Source organism: Thunnus albacares, chromosome 14 (genome assembly GCF_914725855.1).
Source record: "Thunnus albacares chromosome 14, fThuAlb1.1, whole genome shotgun sequence".
In the NCBI taxonomy this organism is placed as follows: Eukaryota; Metazoa; Chordata; class Actinopteri; order Scombriformes; family Scombridae; genus Thunnus; species Thunnus albacares.
Window position 1 is genome coordinate 9,930,851 of NC_058119.1, and position 17,594 is coordinate 9,948,444.

The window sequence follows — 17,594 nt, forward strand, 5'->3', positions numbered from 1 at the left end:
ACTTCTCCAAGTGTACATTAACTCTCTGTTTGTTTCTTGACCTTTTACCTTTGCTGTGTCATATTCAAATCTGAGGTAAACTGAACCCAAATAGTTTCTCATCTGCCACTCGCTCTGAAGTTATGTTGTTGAAGAAAAGGCTTCAGATCACCTTCACTCGCAGCAGAAACTCTCATGCGGGCCTCTGAGTGACATGAGTATAAAAGACTTGCAGTCTCCAGCCCTGGACTAAGTCCATTAATAGCCAGCTGGCCTATCTCTGGAACTTCACTACCTGAAAAGCTCAGGGTATCTAGAAAAACAGAACAAATAACTTTTGCTGATATCTCATGCCAGCATGCAGAAATTATACTCCTGCATGCCAACAAATTGTTTAGTCTAATTTGAGAATAGTTACTGTGTCTGAGGTCAGCTTTTATTTGAGGGAAAATGTCAGTGTTGTTAAAACCCTAATTAAGGCAACCTTAATTGGGGTGGTAAATTTTAATTTAAACATGGGGCTGAGTTTTCCATATGAACGTGATTAATGTAATGCACTGGCACTTTTATGACAGAAGAAAGATATGTAGAATAATTACAGAAGTTAATGCGGATTATATACACTATAGGAAGGTAAACTTAAAGATAGAAAAACAAAACTTTTTACACAGTAGCTCAATTTCTGTAAGGGGAGAAATAAACATTGTTGGGGGTAGAAACAGAAGAAACTAAATAGAAATGAAGTAGCAGATTTAAGAAACAAACAGTAGCAGATTCCTTTCACTACAAAGCGAGAATGCAGTGAGAAGTGGATACTGGAGAAGAGTAATTATTCCCATCACTCTACTGTCACTTCATGGGCGTGAGAAAAAAACACTGATATCATCTTCTCATACAAGCCTTCAATGTGGGTGGTGTGGCAAAATGGGTTTACGCTGATGCTGGAAGACTTATCTTGTAGCAGAGAACAGGACTGGGCCTGTGGATTGAAGGAAATGTCATCTGATGCCATAAGGGTTGTACGAGCCAAGCATCCGCTAACCCATATTCTCACCTGTTTCCAAACATGCTTTAAGCCCCCAACAGATGACCCACTGAGAAATTGAACACAGACTTGTAATAATATAATCACGTGTCCTGACACATGCACAATCAGTCATGCACATGTGCTATAACACGCACACACCCTGTATAAACATACAAATGCATGGCTGATTATATTTTAGTAATTTACATTTCTTGTTATTATCTACATTACATATATTTGATGCCAAGATTTTATTTTCGCCGGGTATTGTTGTCCTGTTAGAGTTCTTTAAAGCAAGAGCTGTATCTACAATGTTGCTGCTTAACATATCAAAGCACGCTGATGAAACCCAGCATTCATTTCAAGTGCTCACCTGACCCTGAGAGCATGAATTGGACTATTTTTTGTATCCTCTCCTTAGCAACACATGTTGCAGATGAGTGTTTGTGTTGTGTGCAGATGCTGTGGCTTCTATCACAGGGCAGTATTTTATCCTAGAGGTGTGGATGGTTGTTTGTCTTCTCTTCAGTCTGCAGAGGATTATCTGATGAAACTGAAGGATGGCCTGTTTAGCAGTGTAGCCAGTTTATAGTGAGGTGGCTGCTGCCATGGCAAGCAAAAATACAGACTCAGAGAAACTGCGGCCTCGTAGGCGCCCCTGGAGAAAGACCACTTTGCGTTTTTCATGCAGACTGTTCTGCTGCTCATGTTTGCAAGGCGAGGAGAAGGATCCTCTGCAGGAGCAGGAAAAGAAGATAAATGGGGGCCCTCAGCATCCACACATGGATCAACAGGGATCAGGTGAGAAGGAGGCTATCCAGATTACAGTGGAGGATCTGGGGATAGTTAACGCCAGCTTCAGCCTGTTTGAGGAAGACCCCATGACCTCGAGGAGCAACATGGCTCGCTCAGCCAGCTCTGTGTCCGCCTGCCGGAGAGCTCTGAAAGAGAAACGACTGAAACCTCTGTCTTCACTGCCTATTCAGCCCCAATCCGAACAGGCCATCACTTCTACCAGTGGGGAAGATGATGAAGAAGAGGAGGAAGACCCATTGCTGTTTAAGAGTGGTACTGATAGCACACCAGCTTCAGGGAGCCTCCTGACACCACCAGTCATCAACTTGATTCCACCCACTCCCTCTGATGTCGTTGACGATGATCAGTTCTTTGACATTAATTCAGAGGAAAGTGTGGAACATACTTCGGGAAGTGAGGGAAGCTTTGCTACTCAGGATCAGGAGAGCTATGAGGAGAAGATGGACAGTGTGGAGCCAGAGGAGTCAAAGGAGGGGGGGTTCTCTGAGAATCAGTTTGGTGCTGATAGAACAGCTAAGCCTGAGGAGGGCATAAATGATCAGCTCAGAGAAGAAAGGGATGCTGTGGCAACCAAAGAAGGGGATAAAGAAAAATCAAAGCCCAGGTTCTTACGTAGTGCCTACCAGGTGGCTCCTATCCCTGAGTACCCGCAGAAAAGTGAGTCCAACAGTGATAACATCTCCAGTGCTTTTACACTGCAATTCACACTTAAAGCAAAGCTCTGATATTTTGGGAAATATGGTTGTTTGCTTTCTTGTGAGAAGATAGATAGAAAGATCAATATCAATTTAATCTCTGTGTTCAGTAGCAAGGTAGCGAGACGTTTAGTTTTGCTACATAGGCACAAAGACTGGAAGCAGTAAAAAAGTCTCTTATGTACAAGTTTTATCTTTAACTCTGATAGAAATCGAAAAAGAGACTGTGGTTTAACAAACAATTAACGAGCAGAAAGCATTGCCGATGGCAACTCCTGTCCTAACCAATTAATGATACATTTTTCTAATGCTGAACATAACCCAGGTTATTCTGTATTGCTGTCTAGCTTGTGAACTGACAAAATATCAATGAGATTTTTTTTGTTTTCTTCTTCTTAAGGATACTAACTGCTAAGCTAGGCTAACCACACCCTGGAACAACAGGGCTTTAAGGCCATATTCAGACCAAATCAGGTGGTGCGGTGGTGCGGCGATTTGGTCTGAATACGGGTGTCACAGTGGGAAAAGCATAGGTGTAAATAATAAAATTAATGATGCCTGAATTATATTTAGCTGCTTCAGTTTCCTGGTATTGTGCATACTGGCTCACTATCATGGTTTACTGGGACACTTGAATAGAGCGGAATCATCGTTAATGTTACTGGTAACAACTGTGCTTTTCCTACTATGACAAGTCAAAATATCTGCTGTGCAAAGGAGCTAACTCGTTACTGAACGATAAACTTGACATAGCAACAAAAAAAGTTCCATTAATATTTTTGTCAGAATGGTTCTCTTGCTTTCTGCTTCTGTCATAGGAAGCTTCAACACTGGAATAAATCTTTTGACATTTACTGAGCACAACTTGGGTGAGTTTACTTGAGGTGAATTTGGGTTAATAAGTGTTTGTATTTAAATCTTTCTGTTTCCATTTAGGGGAACTATAGGTGAGAGGTAAATGGCACCAGATGATGGTTCGCTTCATCCAGCTGTTGAGCTCATGTGTTGCCTCTTCGTTTTGATCTCAGCTCCCCATTCAGATGAAATTGCAGTCATTATGTGACATGGCTACAGTACCTCCAACGCGTCCTTTGGGAGTTGCAGAAGTTCCCCTTTGTTGGAACTCCCTTTTTAGCCATTGTGTGTGTATTCCCAGTGCATGGCTGGGCAGGCGGTTCCCAGGTTTTGGGTTCCTGTGACTCAGCATACTCTCCTCCCTCAGTCGTCTCTCAAAGAGCTTACTTTCTTTTCAAACCAAGAGGACAATAATACTTGAAACGATAAGCATCGCTTTTTGCCTATCCATTACACAAATGTGCTGAAAAGTTCTGACTCTAGAGCTTTACTTCATGATTAATCCTGTGTGTGTCTGTGTGTGAGTGGTTGTCAAACTTTGTCACGCACCTGATTGCTCATTGTGTCTGTGTGTGCGTGCAAGGATGCAATGTGTTTGTCTATGCTAACCAGTCAAGGGTGCGGGAGCTCACTCATGCTTTTACTTGTCCTGACTTAGCCAGCATCAGGCTGTGTCCTTGAGTCTGCCCAAAATTTCCTGTCCTTCTTTGTTTTGATTAGACTTTTCCTGGAAGACGCAGGCTGTATGTCTGGGTATGACTGTGGTAGGGTGGGTGTACTACTACCCTCCATTAGCATTCTCAGACAGCTCGCCACCTTGAGTCCCTTCGGTGAAAAGAAGTCACAGTACAAGAATGGAAGTCAGAATTTCAAAGACACACTGTTATGTCTGAGGTCAGCTAAAAGAGGGTGCTCCTCGCTGTTCTTCCTTAGCTGTACTAGTCAGGACAGTTCTGTTTTGCGTGGACAGTCTTCTGATTTTGCTTAGCTGTGGGCCAGACATTATGATCCTCTTCAGAGTGACTCACAGGTCAGCCAGGTGATGGAGAGAGTGCTTGCTAGTTGCCCCCCTTCCCTGTACTCCACTGTCTCACCAGGACCCAGACAAGATTCCACTGCTGACACACATAAACCAATTACACTGTCTTATCTGATTCTGACTCCATCTAAACTCCTGTCCATGTCAAACCAGCCTTTCAGAAGAAGGCCCCTGAAATGAAAAACATGTGTTTAAGAAATTAGGCTGAATTTTTTGATGGGTGAACTATTTGAAAAGACTACTGTTTTTTAAATGGTAAAGGGTTCTTGACGTTTCAATCAGCGAAGATATAAAAGTTAAAGTAGTTACAAGTTTGAACTGTAAACATTCCAACATCTATCACAATCACATCACAGCGTTGTGTTTGCCTGAGAAAGCTGGGCCTAGCCTGGATGCCATATTCTCAGCCTCATTCGTCTTGCTTGTTATGATAGCAGAAAAAAAAGATATCTGCTCGCTGACCAAGTGACATTTGGAAAATGTAAGAATATGTGCTTTCTGTGGGAAAGAACTTGAGTTGTCAGAAAAGTATGTCATCAAGCAGACAGACGTTAGTGTGTCTGACAGGTTGCTAAGCAACCCCATCTAGCTGTGTCCAGTATCAGCACCGGCTAATGCACTGCAAATGGACTTGGTGACCTGTACAATAATAAAAGTCTGAGCAGGCCCACGAGAACAGAATGACTTGAAAAAGGGAAAACAAGGACAAAGTTTGTTTCCAATATGGTAACTAACTAGGATGTGTTCATACTGTAAGCATTTATTGACATGTTGTCTATATTTCTACGTAGATGTCCTGAGCAATAGAGATGTGAGCTACTCTGACATGCTGAAGGCTGAAGGTTGTCTCCCTCCTCACGCCGGCACGATGGACACATTTACTCATCAAAAGGTATGAAGGCCATGCAGTGAACCTCTTACTTAAAAGTTCTTCTCATGATCTCTTCGTCCTGTATATCACATGCTCTATCTGCAGCCAACAAGGCCCACACATGCACCTTTAATGTATTTAAAGGTATGTACAGAGAGTCACTACACATTCCTGGGAGAAATGTGCTTTATCTGATTTAGACTGTGACTGTGTATTACTACTCGTGAAGTTAAAAATACTTACTGATGGTAAATTGATTAGAGAGGGCTGGATTTTCAGTCCACTGTTAACTGCAATCTGTATTACGTGACAGAAACCGTTAACTCGCTCCTGCAGTCTTGGGGACACACTTACCAGCAGCAGCACTTTCCACACTTTAACCCAGGCCACAAACCAACAACAGGAAGAGGAGGGGTCGCCACGGCAACGACGCATAACTGTTGGTGAGTCTGGTGTTGTTATATTATGGACAACCTTATTGTTCCAACTGATATAAATTCAAATACAACCTTACAACTCTCTTGTTTTTCTTCATGCCTTTCATGCAGCATCATATATGCCTCTGTCTAAGGATCAGAATGGAAACTTCCCTGAGAAGGTACTGTAAACCATCAAAGCAAGGCCTTCAGGGTGGCATCAGCACACAGCCCAGAGCTGCTGCAATTACAGAATATGCTCTGTTTATATTTCCCAGCTCCCTTGATCTGTCAAAGCAATGACTCTGCAAATAGTCTCAGGATTTTATTCTTTGTGTCCAGGATTTGCCAAGCAAGATTGCTTGTATCCTTAGCAATCCGTGTGTTAGCTAAAACACAAAACGGACAGAAAAAAGAAAGTCTTTTTTTTTTTTTAAGGCAAATTGCTCGTGTCCTGAACTTATTATCTACATGCATTATCAGCTGTTTAATTTTCCCCTGGTGCCTCATCAATTTCATATGAGTCACAGTACAGTATGCAACATGTCTCTTAAGCAGCCACGTCTCACACTAGAGCCTCACACTGGGACCCCAAATTATAGAAAATAACTGGTTTTGGTAAATTATGATCTAATAGGGTTCTTTTTTACTAAAAGTCCCTCTGTCTTACAACATAATAGTGATATCCCTAAGACAAGGCAGACCTCTCACCTCAATTTATCAAATCTCCCCACAGTTACCTTGTAAAGCCTCTACTGGCAGCAGGGAACACTGTAGTTTTCTTCCCAGGAACACCATAAACAGCGAATCTGTGACTAAGGCAGCAATTACATAGAAACCTGTGTTTAGGTTCCCCGCTAAGTAAACATTTCTTTGTCCTTTTCAAACAATTGTTTATGGTTAAACACACAACTGTGTTTATTTGCTGTAATATGTTGAAACATGGATTCCAACACACTCCATGAATCAGTGACAGACAATGACAAAGTGCCTTGGAGTTCAACCATATTTTGTCTTCTTATCTTGCCTTCCTTTTTTCTTGTCTTGCCTCATCTTTGTGCATCATGTTGTATATATCTATATCTATATCTATCTATATATATATAACTATCTATTGCATTACATACAGGTTTGTTTTTTTGCAATGAGGTGTTTATAAAAGCAGTTTTCCACATAGCTCTATGAGCAGCAGGTATGTAGTATGTAGTAACTTCTCCTTCTCCCCAGGACATGGGCAGGCAAGTGGCCAAATCCCTCAAGGAGCTGAACACAGATGAAGTCTGCCAGTGGTTTACCAGTATTGGACTGCAGAAATGTCTCCCTTTCATCAGAGGTGAAACACATTCTTCTGACTGTCTCCTCTCCCAGCCCTGTAGCTCCATAATAAATTAGTTTTATCTTTACTGAAGAACAAATAAATAGTTTTTTATGAACATCAATAAATTAAGAGGAAAAGGAGATAAGGATAAGACTAGATTAAACCTGACACCATTACTCTACAAATCATGTTAAAGTGGCTAGAGAGCTGTATGCAAATCTACTTGTCTTACTATCCTTAATATCTCATACAATCTATGCTTCGGGTTAAAAAATGGGTATTTGTGTCATTAGAGTTTCCTTTCTACCTAAAGAAAACTCTATATGTAACTCTATTTGTCTATAACTCTCTTCAGTTACAGGCATGATGCATTTCTGATATTTATTGTCTTACATCCCCTTAATATTAATTCTGACACAAGCAGATGCAAAAATTTATGATCAGAAATAAATTCACTCCTCATAATTTCTAACGTGGCATCAAAGACCAAATCTGAGATGTCTAAGTTGGATGATAAAGGTAGTCCGTCACTGTACAAATGTAACAAACTGAGATCATTTTGTAAAGCTGCCAGTAGCTGAAAGCTAATATCAACCTGTAAAAGTTAATTTTTTAACAGCCACATCTTAATGTTCACATTTGTTCTACTTTTCATAAAGATGTCACTTACTACAGAGTAATGTTCGATTTCCAGATTTTCCTTAGAGGGGACCTATTATGTTTTTTCTTATTTTCAGCCACATATTTATGATGTTACATCATTGGATTTTTATATTAAACATGGACAAAGTGTCAAATAATGAGGTAAACATATGTAGAAGTAATCCCTGAGCAAAAAGCACTGGCTTCAGACTGCTTCCAACAATTTTTTCTACTTTCAGCCCGAGTCGATGTCGGCTCGTGATGGATTTCTTTATATGGTCATCTGCTCCACACAGAGCCCCAAGTTCACTGCTCCGCTCTGCTAACACTATGCTGTTTTTCCATTGTTTGGGGGTAGTCCCACAAGGCCATGACTCAAGTCGAGCTGGTACGCTGTGAGTGTTTTTCCAATACACAGCATGACGAAGTAAAATAAGTTGTTTACCTGTTGGAGGTGTGCTGTTTGTCTGCAGCTCTTCATCAAACATCATCATCACTGTGGCTGTTTCTGCTTGTACTATTCCTCCCTGAATTATTTCTAACTGATCCACTGAACAAAGAGCTCCAAATATCTCCATATATTGTTGTGTCGACTGTTTTTTAGCACCGCCAATGAAGTGCTGCTAATTTGGTGAGGAACATGTTTCATTTCATGTAAATTCCTCACAATAAAAGTCTCCTGTTCCTTAGTCATTTAAAAGCTTTTAATTTGAAGCAGTAAAGCAGGAAATATTGGCTCTGCATCTGCAGTACCTTAACACAACTCTGATACGGCGGCCCCTTGGCAGGCTTCCTGAAAGCTGGCCAATCAGAACAGAGTGGGCTCATCAGGAGGGGGGCCTTAAAGAGACAGGAGCTAAGACTGCCTGTTAGAGACAGAGGCTGAACTGACGGGCTGCATAAAGGGACAGTATAAGATAAATAAGGAGTTTTTTGAACTCTGAATCATGCAAAGCTACTCTAGTGGAGTCCAAAAATAAAAATATAGAGCTGAAAATGAGCATAATAGTTCCCCTTTAACAAAAAAAATGTTTTAAATAAGAGATAGCATAGACAAAAATGTCTTTTTTGTGTTTGTCAGTTCTTTTTCAAGTGCAATTGTTGTGGATTATATATTGACTGCAGTACATCTCCCAGATTTGTTGTATAATATAGGTGTCTTACTAAATGTTCCTCTTGCAGAAGCAAAACTGTGTGGAGCAGACTTAGCTTCAGTAGATATGAAGACTCTGGACATCCTCCATATTGCCACACTGGAAGATAGGGAGCAGTTACTGTCTGCCATTTATAATGAGCTGCATCCTCCAAACGCCATGACCCAGAGACTTGACTCTCTACTTGGTACACTTTTACCATTAAAACATGACAAATAAACTCTTAACTCAGCAGTTTGCAAATCAAGTATGTCAAGTAGACTAATGTTTCTCTTTTCTACAGAATCTGTAGGGCCTAATAATGTTGAGACATTCACTGCAGCATTAGTGTCGATGAGTAAGTCAAAGTCCTCTCCTCATGTGAGCTGCCTGACCAAGAATCGGCGTTCCCTCAAGCTAAGGTACAGTCTGCCGTTATATAACTTATACTGCTCACAACACCTATACTGAACACTTCACAGCTTGTTTGAAACAAAGCAAACAAATTTTAATCTGTTGGTTTTTTTCCATTGTAGAAACAATAGCCAACACTACATGGTACAGAGGAGTTCTCACCTGATAGAGATCACTATTAATGGTGAGTAATTGAATAGGTTAAGAGGTTAAATATACACAGGGTGTGATAACTGAGAAGATATCAGAAAAACCTTAATTGGACTATGTTCAAAATACATTAAAAATATTCACTTATGGTCACATGATGCAGCGTCCAGCCTGTTGGGCACTGTGTGGCTGTCATATCTATGATGCACACTTATATAAGGATAAACAAGGCCTCTTTATTACATCTGATTGCAGTGTCATGTTGTGTTGCAGCAACAGATCGGATAGTTCATCTCAGAACCCCAAAGGAAACAACAGTGGGAAAAATCATGGATTCGTGTATCAAAACGCTGGGAATGACAGAAGATAGAAGCCTATTCATAATGAAAGATAAGCCAGGTGCACAATACAGTACATGATGCACACTACATAACATATGTTATCACAAAAAAACAAAGAAATACCATATACATACACTTTCCATATGCTTTGATTTCAAGATTCACCCAAGGAGCTCTCACCAGATCAGCAGATTAAGAATCTGCTGATGTCAACATCAGGGAACAGGCAACTGGAACTGCACTTGTGTAAAATGGTAATGCTGGTCATTTTCTCAACATTTATATGTCAGCTATGAACCCCTATACCAAAGACGTCTCCTCTATGTTTTTGCATCATAGGAGAAACCACCGAGTCCTGCTTCCCAAAACAGCCCAGAAGTCAACAGCTCTGATGAGAACAGCAACGCCAACAAAAATGTCCAGGCAGCTAAAGAGGAGAGGATCAGGGAGTTAAAGCAACAGGTGGACTCGTTACAAAATGTCATCCTTCAGGTCACTATCTCTGTTCAACTATATCTGTGAAAATATGTAACAGATTAACATGTTCTCTACAACTAATGGTGCAATATTAGTGGAGAACATAATGAATTAATTCACCGAGCACTGAGTATAATCACAATCACCATTGAAAGCTGAACTTTTTTGACCCCAAGGTCCAGGAGCTCCACCACGGCCTGGTGGAATTCTGCTCAGAGTTAAAGAACATGGATGGAGATGTGAATGTAGACAGACTTGGCTCGTCTGAGCTGAAACAGAAGCTGGAGTTGGTCAAAAGCCGACTGAACGACAAGAGACAGAGCCTGCAGACCCTTAGAGACAACATTAACAACGCTGCTGCTCACAAGAAGAAGTAAGTGGACTGTCCTCGTTCATTACAGTAGTAGCTTATTCAACAATCCATAAACTAAACTTTCCACCAACAATTCAAAGACAGAAAATGCAGTTAGAGACTCCAAAAAAGTCCACTGTTGTGAATATAAAAGAGCGACTGTCTGTCTACGATCTAGTTGTTTGTGTTACTGAACCAGAGTGTTTGACTGCAATCTGTCCAATAAACTCTATGTGATGGTACTGTAAAGTCAAAATCAGGTGGCAGAAAGAATTAAAAAATGAATACATAGATAACAGTAATCAAATCTTAAGAGACATGTAGGGCAAATGGTTCTTGAAATAGTCCTACCTGCAAATCTTAACCATGTCCAGCAGGATGGATGGGTTACATGGCAGAGAGACAGCAACTACACTTTCACATACTGCAAAGGTCACAATTGAAAAGCACTGCTACTCCACATAAAATAAACCATCTGCTATGTTTGCTTAACTCTGTTACAGTAGATTTAAAAACTTAAACATGTCACAATAAACCTCATAAGACATGTATGTGTATTTCTGTGATAGTACAATGTGACTTTGTTTGTTATAACAGTACTTTATGTCTTGCTGTCCAGACAGTTTGATGTTCGCCTTTTGGAAAAGATGAAGCTGAACTGCCAGGTGTTTAAGGAGGAAATTTCCATGGTACATCTGAACCGACAGGTGGCTCACCTCCAAAATGCTCTACAAGAAAGCTATATTAAGGTACTATTGATCAAATAAAGATTACTAGCACCTTTCATGCATTAACACTACTGCGAAAGTGAAAGTTGAAAGTCTGGAGCTCATTCGAGGAACTTTAATTGACAGCATGTGAAACATGCTTACATGGATATGTGGGAGAGTTGCATGGTTTGAGTCAGAGAATGTTTTGATTGCTAAAAATAAACAATGAGCAACTGAGATTTGTACCAAAACAATAATAGTTACTGGGAGAAGCATTTGTGGAATGGGGTACTAAAATCAAACTTTGGCTTAAGAAAAAACAGAGTCAAATTTGGTGTTTTATGGACAATAATGTAGTGAAGGCTGTCTACTCTCTCCGTCTTTGGTCATATCAGAACATTTTTTGCAATATACACAGTAAACGCAGTATAAGTGTCATCTCATTTCATTAGCTAACAAATGATTAGATCTGAGACCAGAAAAGGTGTTAACAGCTTCCTGATGTAATAGGCCCTATACTTGACACTATTATGTCCACTATCTTTGATCTTCTTGTCACTGTTCTCCTGAGTGACAGCACAATGCTGCATTCAACCTACTCTGTTTCGTTAAGCTGTGCAGTTAGTCCCATTTTCAGAGTGGGTATACAAGGCAGAGTGAAGTCCTTTGGATGAACATGCACTTTTTCTGAGAAAACGATGTTTAGCGCTGACATCCGAGAGCCTGTGACCATACCAACAAAGGAATGTGTCTGACAAAAGCCACTGGGAGAGTGCAATGGAGAAATGGGCCAGCATGTGTAAAACTATCTTCATCTATCCCCGGAGGAGCCCACTTCTTTTTTAATGTGGGTCTTTTATCCCGTTGGAGAAGCCCTAACGAGGTGCCATGAAAGGACACACGCGGCTTTGGCTTTGAAAGGTGCCCCGTGTCACGTTGCCGCCCCGGGGCCACGCTTTTTTAGGTGCTGAGTTTGTGGGAAAAGCAGCAGCGCTAATGTTTATCATATGACCTAATCAGAGTTAACACACAGGTCAGAGCTGAGGAGCAGCCTGGGAACTGATGGAGCCGCTGCTCTAATAAGGAGCAGACCGCCCCGTGTTTGGTCTTGTAGGCTGCCCTGCATTACAGACAATAAGGAAATATTTCATCATCGGCAGTCTAATCTCCAGGATCTATTGCAACTGGAGAGCATCAATAAAGCAGCCGAGAGGGAAGGACAAAGAGAAACAGAGGGAGAGAGTGAAGGGAGGATAGGAAGGAAAACAAATGGGGGAAATGATTTTAAATAAGCAGTTTAGCTTGGACAACTCAAAAAACTTCAGACAGACTATTAAAGAGGGGAAATTGGGAGAATTACTGATTCCCGCGCTCTTTAGTCTCACATGGTCTTTGAGGATAGATTGAGTTTTGAGAAAAATCTGCCACCTCTTTGCTCTGGCATACCTCTGAATTTGAGAAAGGGTTAGTTTGTCTCCAGTTTTTATATAGAAAAGCCATATTACAAGTTGTGGTTGCTCAAAGTGGTCAGATTGTCTCTCATTACTCTGTCCTCCGTTTTCAACCCCAAGGTTGATTGTGCTAAAGATCTCTGCTGTTGGAGCAGCCAAGGCATCCACATTCAGAATGACAGGACTGAATTTAGAACTACTACTACACCCATCATTATAAATGATATGCAATCCTTTCCACTTATCATCTACAGTATTGCCTGGCCTGTCAGAGAATCACTTCTCACACAAGGGGAACAAAGTCCTTCAACAGTTCATGTTGTAGCTTCTGATGATGGAAGCAAATTATTGTCTTTATGAAATTTGTAAGTGGGTGGGTGAAACGAACTATTATTTCTCTTTTGTGCCAGCTTTGTGATCTCGAAGGATAGTGTTTTAATTGCCTAACTAGACATTGGTTGTATCTGGAGTGTATATGGGTAGTGTGGAATGGCCTGTGTCTGGCCTAGGTAGGTTAGGATTTGATCAAATCTTGTGGATAAACAAGAAGAATATGAAGAGAAAATTCCTTGGTCTCTTGGTGTATGTCCAACATTCAGGGAAAAGGGAAAATGATGCGCATTAGAGTGTGCTTCTCAAGGGGCTTCGGCTGCGTTTCCGTGGATATATCCTGTCTGGCTCACTTGTCTGAGGAGAGAGAAGCCTTAGCTTTGACCCTTGACCCTGGCAAGGCGACATCTATTGCTGCAAGGCATTCACACGCCATACGGGGGGAGGGGGGAGTATGCCAAGAGGCTGGATAAGGGAGCATTGGAATTCAGTGGTCAGACTCACAAGTTATTTCTGATCCCTGCAAGCTACTTGTGGTGTGATCTCTTACACAGCTAATCATTGCATCTTGGTGGTCTCCAGTCTTATCACTTAGGGACCTCCACTTAGTGGTATTTGAAATCTTAAAAGCTTAATTCTAAGAAATACAGTTGTGTATTCATTTCAAGAAAATCATTACTAAGTTAGTTTTATATCCAGAGGCAAAACTTTTAAAGATTCTTTTGCGTAATTGGGTTGTGATAAAGATAATGATAAGAGATTGAACTTATGTGCATAATAGTTCAACATTTTGTAAAATGCTTTTCATTTTCATTTTCTTGCTAAGAGTTAGATGAGAAGATCAATCTCACTCTCATGTCAGTAAAAACAGCCAGGAGACGGTTGGCTTAGCTTAGCATAAAGATTTGAATCAGGGGGAAACAACTAGCCTGTCTCTGTCAAAAGGTAAAAAAAAAAAAAATCTGCCTACCAGCACCTCTAGAGCTCACATGTTATAGCTTGTTTGTTTAATCCGTACAAAAACCTAAATGTAACAAACAAGTAGCAGTTTTACAGGTATTATGTGTCGGAGCTAGGCTAGCTGTCTCCTCCAGCTTCCAGTCTTTATGCTAAACTGAGGTAACTGCTGGTTTTAGCTTCATATTTAATGGACATACATAACAGTGCTATCCATCTCCTCATCAAATTCTAAGCAATAAAGCAATAGAGCTTATTTCCTAAAAATGCCCAACTATTCAATAACTTTATTTCCTGCAAATATACTGCAAGTGTGATATCATTTTATAGGTTTATCTGATTGAACTCAGACTAAATGAAAAGCATGAGACATACTACTTCTTGTGTCACTTGCAGTACATTTAGCATTAATTTACAGCAAACCTGTGTACGGGGAATATCTCAAACCCTGAACCATTTGCATTTAAGCATATTTCTGCCATGCTTTTGTGCATGTTTATATGTGTTTTTGCTGTAAATATGTTGTTTCTGCATTCAGGAGAAAGCTCGGAAAAAGAGTTTGGCCATCAGTAGCCTGAGCCAGCTGGTGTCGCCACAGTCTCCAGCCATGCTGCTGGTTGTCCAGGAGACCCAGGGACCTGATGGCTGCTATGGCTTTACATGTCACTACAAAGAAGGCTGTGGCCTAGTGGTGGCCAAGGTGGACAACTCGCACCTATGCGTGGGTGACAGGTAACGCACACTAAAGAATTTCAATGTTATTTAGCCAGAATTAATGACACATACTTGGTTGATGTTCACAGAGGCCACCTATTTAGTCAGAGTAGTATTTAGTATCTCACTCATTCCACCCATTTCTTTCATCGCTCTATTTTTCTATGCTTGGTAGCTATGGAAACCCAACAGATATTGGCCCCAAAACAAAAAAACACTGTAATGTAATATCTTGGATGCAGAAGAGAGTGAAAAGGAGCAGATAAAAGTATTTCATATAATTAAGTGATTACTGCATTACAATAAGCACATACTTCGATCTACCGCACGAGCATGAGCACCAACCACACACACAAACACACACACACACACACACACACACACACATCGTGCTGTTTACATCCCCCTTTGAGACTGTACAGCCAAAGAAACAGAAGTCTGCATGACAGTGCAGAGACAAAACCACAGAAGCCGAAAAGCCTTTGAGCCTCACCGTGTGTGCTCACTGATCACAGCATCTGTGCCAATGCTCTTTACACAGCCAATGAAAAAATACAAGGGGCTGCTATTTCCCTGTCAGTTTTATCCTGGTGGCTATAAATAAAAACTAATGAAGGGGATTTTTTTCATGAGCTCTGTGTAAAGGTGATGTTTTTCAATATTTCATGCTAAGTTATTTTTGAAGTGTTTGATATTATTTGTTTCTTGTTATTTTGATATTTTCAAGGAGTTGAGGCAGAATATCTCCTTTAGTTGATCAGCGATAAGTACATTACATTCTGTATTTAATCAAAAACTTTTCTATTTTCTTTTTCTTAATTTATAAATCAGATCTAATCACATTAATATATAATACATTTCTTTGTTTTGTCTCTGTTTTTCCCCCCCATAGGCTGGTGGAGTTGAATGGTGTATCGGTGGTCAACTCTACAGAGGAGGAGCTGAGTGACCTCCTGCTCCAGGGACCAAGCGCTCAGATTGTTGTCCTGCGCCAGCCCCCAACCACCCCCACTTCCCAACAGCACCCTCTGCTCCTGCAGCACATGGTTAACCCTGATCCCCAGCAAACGATCTGCCCAGAGAAGGATGGTGTCACCACGGAAACCCCACCACAGCGGAAGTTGATGGCCATCTGATGAGAAGGGGTAGAGAGAGAGAAATAAAGACAAATACAGACTGACTGAGATAAACAACGCTGATGAAGTGTTTTTTCATTTTATTAGATCGATGTCCATCCATAGAATTCCCCCTAATGTGAAATGACATGTAATCTTTTGCTAGTTATTTACCCACATAACTGAACATTGTTATTGTATTGATGAAATTTTCTTAGTTGCCTAATTCCTCGCTATCGGAACTCAAGTGGTATTTTTTGTTTTTATTTGATTTTTTCCTACTTTAAAAAAAAAGGTTTACTATATTTACTTTGTTCTTAAGAGAGAAATGTATAATCCATACTCTTTCAGTGTATGTGCAGAACACTCCCTATGAAAAACATATTTCCAACAAAAACAAAGGACACAAAGCCTATAGTATTGTTTTTTTTCAATTTGGTTCCCTCCTTGTTCTACATCATATTTGTGGGATGAGGGAGAGCTGGAAAGTACAAATAAAGAAACACAAAGGCAGATAGAGCGTTTGCTCCACTGGATATGTGATAAGCATTTCTTTTTTTAGCATCCAGCAGTGTAAATCCTGAGGGTACAACAATGCAAGCCTGATGAGGACACTGTATGATTCACCTTTTCAAAGTACCGAAACTGGGTAGAAAACATTTGATGTAGAAGACATGTAGAAGCTTTGTATTCTGTTTGCAAGCTTTCTCTATGCAGATTAGACACTAAGATGATCTGGTGTTCAGTGTTCAGAGCTGAAGATTTCTTTAAAAAATGGGTTGCGTCTCCACTGTGTCTGTTGTAATGTAATCCACTGTGCTGTAGGAATAAACCCTTGGGCCCGGAAATGCCTCATTTCTCAGCCTTGTTCTCCCTCCTTAAGTGGCAGTGGATCATGCAAGTCTGACAGAGAGACAGCGCAAACACTACCAAACCCTGAACCAGGCCCCTGGGGTCCAAAGAGCCTGAGAGGCAAAGTGATGAGACCGGTTTTGCTTGTCAGTTGATGAGAAAGGTCACAGGTCAGTCACCAACACATTTGCATGTTAATGGTTTTGCAATCAAAGGCAAATGAGCTCTATCTCACTACCAAAGGAAAGAATCTCTGTCTGTCTGCCTGACTGTCTGTCTGTCTGCCTGTCTGTATGGTTGTCCTTTTCATATCTCAAAAACCATTAATCCGATCTACTCCACACTTGACAGGTACATCGCCGTGGACCTAAGGAAGTGCACTGTCAAATTTGGTGCAATTAGGACATGATCAATATTAATAAACCTTGAGTAAACAAGCTATCAGAGAGCCGCTCCGCTCTGCAGGAGCAAGGTCGGGCTTCTGGGTTCTGCAACTGCACGTTATAATCATGAGCACAGGCGGAGATCAGAGCAGTACAGCCCTGCCATGAGAGAGACAAGGGGAGGACATCTCTCTTCGTTTGATAATGTTAAAAGTTAGGCTTTGTTGTCAGCTTCCCAACTCATTTTACAAAAGACAAGAAAAAGAGAGAGAGGTTGAGTGAACTGACAGCATGAGTTAGCTTTCTCTGAGAGAGAGAAAGCCCGTGAAAGACAGAAATACCTTATTTTCTGATTGTTACACGGCAGTTATGTTCTAAAGCACAAATAAACAACCATCAAACACTCAACAGATGATTTACTGTGGAGACAGATGCTCTCAGATTCTGTTTCATTTCCACCTCTGCATTTCTCCTTTTCATTCATTCATTACGTCCAACTAATGCAGCAGTAAAGAACAACAGGACAAATCTGTGTTGTTTTTTCCTCATGTGTGAAT

The 17,594-nt window shown here is 40.8% G+C and overlaps 2 protein-coding genes across 4 annotated transcripts in view; one reads left to right on the forward strand and one right to left on the reverse strand.

The window, feature by feature from the left end:
- The window catches only part of jag1b (jagged canonical Notch ligand 1b), a 205,092-nt gene that overhangs the window by 93,395 nt on the left and 94,103 nt on the right, over nt 1-17,594 (reverse strand). The window lies entirely within an intron of this gene.
- On the forward strand, nt 1,499-16,641 carry LOC122997045. The gene is made up of 15 exons (XM_044372957.1): nt 1,499-2,479; nt 5,203-5,303; nt 5,596-5,725; nt 5,831-5,880; nt 6,926-7,031; nt 8,841-8,999; nt 9,096-9,213; nt 9,328-9,389; nt 9,629-9,754; nt 9,856-9,950; nt 10,036-10,188; nt 10,350-10,546; nt 11,145-11,274; nt 14,512-14,705; nt 15,580-16,641. The coding sequence occupies exons 1-15, from the start codon at nt 1,615-1,617 to the stop codon at nt 15,821-15,823; spliced, it is 2,730 nt and encodes a 909-aa protein (XP_044228892.1). The 5' UTR covers nt 1,499-1,614; the 3' UTR covers nt 15,824-16,641.

What these genes read in the sequence shown, in the direction of transcription:
- LOC122997045 (XM_044372957.1), top strand. Translation starts at nt 1,615, where the DNA reads ATGGCAAGCAAAAATACAGACTCAGAGAAACTGCGGCCTCGTAGGCGC. An exon ending in ATGTCTCCCTTTCATCAGAG is followed by an intron (nt 7,032 to 8,840) that starts GTGAAACACATT and finishes TTCCTCTTGCAG; the next exon opens with AAGCAAAACTGTGTGGAGCA. An exon ending in CATAATGAAAGATAAGCCAG is followed by an intron (nt 9,755 to 9,855) that starts GTGCACAATACA and finishes TTTGATTTCAAG; the next exon opens with ATTCACCCAAGGAGCTCTCA.